This window comes from Juglans regia, chromosome 1, assembly GCF_001411555.2.
Source record: "Juglans regia cultivar Chandler chromosome 1, Walnut 2.0, whole genome shotgun sequence".
Taxonomy (NCBI): domain Eukaryota; kingdom Viridiplantae; phylum Streptophyta; class Magnoliopsida; order Fagales; family Juglandaceae; genus Juglans; species Juglans regia.
Window position 1 is genome coordinate 15,245,827 of NC_049901.1, and position 4,408 is coordinate 15,250,234.

The window sequence follows — 4,408 nt, forward strand, 5'->3', positions numbered from 1 at the left end:
GGATATACGTGTTATTGCAAGAAGAAAAAAGGCTATGCCTTTTGTTTTAGTGAGCAGACTAAAGGGTATGGTTGTTTTGATAACAAATGGGAAGGTAGCACGTCAGACATGAGCTTCCATCTGTTGGGAATTGTAAATCCAGGAGACAGAGCAAAGAGTGTATATATACGGGAAGCTGCAGTTTTAGGTTGGATTCGAGGGAGGCAACCTAATCGTAAGGAAAGGTTAGATTTGAGTAGGGTCAGCCGATTCCTGAAGGAGATAAAAAGCTAAAAATGGGAAGGCCTCCTTCTTGTGATGAGAGTGGCCAGAAGAAAGGCCCTTGGGCACCTGAAGAAGACCAAAAGCTTGTCAAATATATCCAGAAACATGGACATGAAAGTTGGAGAGCTCTTCCAAAACTTGCGGGTATGGATCCATGCATGCACACCACTCCCAACTTTCCCCTGTCTTCTCTTCTTCTTCTTCTTCTTCATCTTCTCCTCCTCCTCTCTCTCTCTCTGATCTCTCTCTCTCGCACAAGTGAGTCTTCTTTGTGCTCCTTACAGGGCTAAACAGATGCGGGAAGAGTTGCAGATTAAGATGGATAAACTACTTAAGGCCTGACATAAAGAGAGGAAAATTTTCCCAAGAAGAAGAACAGACAATTCTGAATCTCCATGCCGTTCTTGGCAACAAGTAATTACACCAACATCCATTTACTTAATTTATAATTGATATACCAAATACTTCTTAACTTGTATATATACTTGGTCTTACGGCTCTCTTACCAGTTTTTTCTTTTTCCCCTCTACAAGATGGTCGGCAATCGCAAGCCACCTACCCGGTCGTACGGACAATGAAATCAAGAATTTCTGGAACACCCATCTGAAGAAAAAGCTTATTCAGATGGGATTTGATCCCATGACCCACCGTCCTCGAACCGATGTCTTCTCAAGCTTTTCTCATCTTATAGCTATGGCTAATCTGAAGGAGCTTTTGGACGATCGCTCATGGGAAGAACAGGCTGTGAAACTACAAGCAGAGGCGGCTGTTCAAATGGCCGCTAATCTTCAATACCTGCAGTATCTCTTCCAACCTCTAGCATCCAACGGAACTACCACAAACAGCATAAACAGTTTCACTACTGAAATGGAGACTTCTACTCATTTGAATTTACTCTCTTCAATCAAAGATATTGACTTAGGTTTGAGTTCATCTCAATTGGACACCCCAACACAATCTCTTGTAACATCCACCCTTCAACCAGAACATGATGCAGTCCCCTTCTCTCATCTGCCTGACTTGCAGATCATCCCATGCGCATATGAAACACCGCTAGAAAAGGGATCTAATGTTCAAGCTCCTAAGTATACTGCGTTCAGCCTAGGAGAAGACTCTCCTAATACTCCATGGCTTGCTTCATCTTCAAGTAATCCATCTCCTAATTCTGTGGTTCCGCCTATGACAGAGTCTTCTATCAACAAGTTAGGCGATGTTTGTAGTACTTCAAGCTACGGAGGAGCTGCCCCTTCCTTTTGGCCTGATCTCCTCCTCGAGGACCTTTTATTTCATGAGATTTCTTAGGTTTGGGTCATCATGTGTCTCTGAGGTTTACAGTTGCACCAACCCTTCACTGTGTGTACTACTACTAGTTCGAAGCATACATACTCTTCATAATTATATGCATAATTATCTTTTGTCTGAACGGACTGCATGGTTATCTGGTCGTTGAGTAGCATCGAGTTCGATGAAATTAATCTCAAGAATTGCTTGAGTTGGATGGCATTTTGAGCATCAGGAACAAATCGAGCGGATAATTAAAGGGGAAAAAAGGAGAAAAAAAAAGAGTTATCCGCGTCTATCCTGTACATTAACAGCACACTACAGTCAGTGTTTAATTAGTTATATTTTATTCGCTTATCATGCTGATTTAAGTTTAGGTTCTCAACCTTTTACCTTAAAAGAGATGAAACCTAGTTCGATTCAAATATAACTCAAGCATATATATATGTACGTCAAACATGTTTTCCTCCCAACCAGCTATTAAGCTCATTCAATTCTACCTTTTCATTGCATAAACTCAAAGATAATTCCTGGCCTGGAAGTAGGATAAGATCAAAACATGACCTACAAGTACACGTACTAAAAACACCTAAATTAATACGTACTTCTTATAGCTATCTAGCTAGCTAGGTAGGCTAGCTATTGGAGAAGTTTTCTGTAAGTCTTGATGTTCACACTGGAAACTGAACCTGTTTCTTTTTGTTCTGCCTTTTCTGCCCTATTTTTTAGTTTTTATATATGTTCATTATTATATTTGTAGCTTTATTTTATAGTCTAGCCCACTTGTATTAATATTCTGGGTAAAGTTAATTAAGATATTCAAACCTATGCCAGCCAACCACTCCTTATAGGAAAAAAAGGCTTCATCCTAATTATATGCCAACACTGAGATATATATATATATATAGAGAGAGAGAGAGAGAGAGAGAGAGAGAGAGAGAGAGTGACGTGGGAGGATTCTCAATCATAAGAGGGGCCCTAAGTGGTTAAGGAAAAAAAGTCTTTTCAGAGTTTTCTGTCTTTGCAAGAAGAGATCGATAATGGGTGGCCGGATGCTGCAGTAACAGTACTAGACTTCAACTCGATAACCTGGCCTATACTACGTGCATGCATAATATTCCATGAGATGATAATCATTTTCAATCGAGCACTAATTAGCTGGGCCACGTTGATCAGTCCAAATTATCCAGTTCGATTTTCTATTTTGACTTTAAAACAACTGATTTCGTCTGCAATTTGGCTAGCTCTGCGCGCATTGATTATTAAATATTCATAATACAGCGCTTAAACATTTCAAATAGACAATATAACATAATTTTCTCATGATGTCTTTTGATTTTTGTAATCATGGATAGATTAGTTATAATACACACATATGACTACATATAATATAATGGCCGTTTACTTTTTCCTGGCCTGTCTCTAGTACTTAAGAAAAATTAATTATATATGGGATTTTGCTATATTTTGGAAATCAATGTACTGATCATGATCAAGAATTAATATTGGTGCTCTGATGATCTTAAATGTACTATTTATTATATATCTAAATATGGTAGCTCATTATTAATATTAATTTTGTTAATTTAATTCATACAATATTATTTTTTGTCTCAAAACATGAGATTCACATACATTTTTTTTTTTGTTGTTTTTATCGTCGCGCATTCCTTGGATTTGCAACTAGCATGGCTATTTAATTTAAGAAATAAAGAGAATCCTCGGATATTTTTCTTTATATAAGCATTCGGAACCCCGATTATCAAACTTCATTTACATTTCATTATGCAATTGTGAGGAAAATTAATTAGATCCAAGTGCTCCACATTGAACTTGGGTCTGTCACCTTTTATGAGCATGTAAGCTAAATTAAGGTGTATGCATGGAATTAAGAGATTAATAATTAGCAGATGTTATCATATTGCTTGAGCTAGCTAGATCATCGGTTTAAATCTAAGTCGATTGATCGATCGAGGATCTCGTGAAATCAACAGGTAGGTGGAGACGTGTCTTGGTGTGGGAACAAAATCATGGAGCAGACCTCACAATCAAAGTTAGGTTTGTGAAAGATTTCTGTTTACGACTTGTACCATTAATATATATGCGTGTATTCTAGTAATATATATATATATATATATATATATATATATATATATTATTTATATATTTCACTACAACAGAATGTGTCTTTTGTGATAGAGGAAACTGTCACAAAAAATGGCAAACCGTCACTAAACATATTTGGTGACGGTTTGAAACCGTCACCACGACTGTCACCTAAAGTGCGTCACAGAAAACATTTGGTGACGGTTTACTGTTCAACTGTCACAAAAAATATTTTTAGTGACGGTTGGAAGTGTTCCGTTGGTACAACGTTCGAACGTTCCTTTTTTTGTGAAGGTTATGAACTGTCACAGAAAATCACGTTTGGACGTAAAATCAAACGTTCAGACGTTATACCTAACCGATTGGCATTCGAATGAGAGAATTTGACGTTCGTTGAATATCGTTCGAACGTATCATATAAACATTCGGACGTTAACCCGACCGATTGGCGTTCGAATGAGAGAATTTGAGTTCGTTGATTATCGTTCGAACATATCATATTTACGTTCGAATGTTAATGCGTCCGAACGTTAATTACAATAAACGTTCGAATATTTGTTCGAACGTAAACGTAAATGTTCAAACGTAGCGCGTTTAATGTTCGGACGTTATTTCGAATGTAAACGAATGAGCGTTCGAATGCAAGTTCTTTGTTCGAACGTTAATCGCTTTACTGTTCGAACAGTTTGTTCGTTTTAGCGTGAAGACGTTCGAACGTATAGTTTGACGTTCGAACGATCCAATTGTATTTACGTTC

At 37.6% G+C, this 4,408-nt stretch overlaps 1 protein-coding gene across 1 annotated transcript; it reads left to right on the forward strand.

Annotated features, from left to right (window-relative positions):
- The first annotated feature begins 212 nt into the window (after window positions 1–212).
- LOC109019280 (transcription factor MYB93-like) lies at window positions 213–1,687 on the forward strand. The gene is made up of 3 exons (XM_019001551.2): window positions 213–408; window positions 549–678; window positions 798–1,687. The coding sequence occupies exons 1-3, from the start codon at window positions 276–278 to the stop codon at window positions 1,564–1,566; spliced, it is 1,032 nt and encodes a 343-aa protein (XP_018857096.2). The 5' UTR covers window positions 213–275; the 3' UTR covers window positions 1,567–1,687.
- The last annotated feature ends 2,721 nt before the right edge of the window (window positions 1,688–4,408 follow it).

Coding starts and splice junctions, on each gene's coding strand:
- LOC109019280 (XM_019001551.2), top strand. CDS start 276: ATGGGAAGGCCTCCTTCTTGTGATGAGAGTGGCCAGAAGAAAGGCCCT. Junction 409..548: donor AGCTCTTCCAAAACTTGCGG/GTATGGATCCAT, acceptor TGCTCCTTACAG/GGCTAAACAGATGCGGGAAG. Junction 679..797: donor CATGCCGTTCTTGGCAACAA/GTAATTACACCA, acceptor CCCCTCTACAAG/ATGGTCGGCAATCGCAAGCC.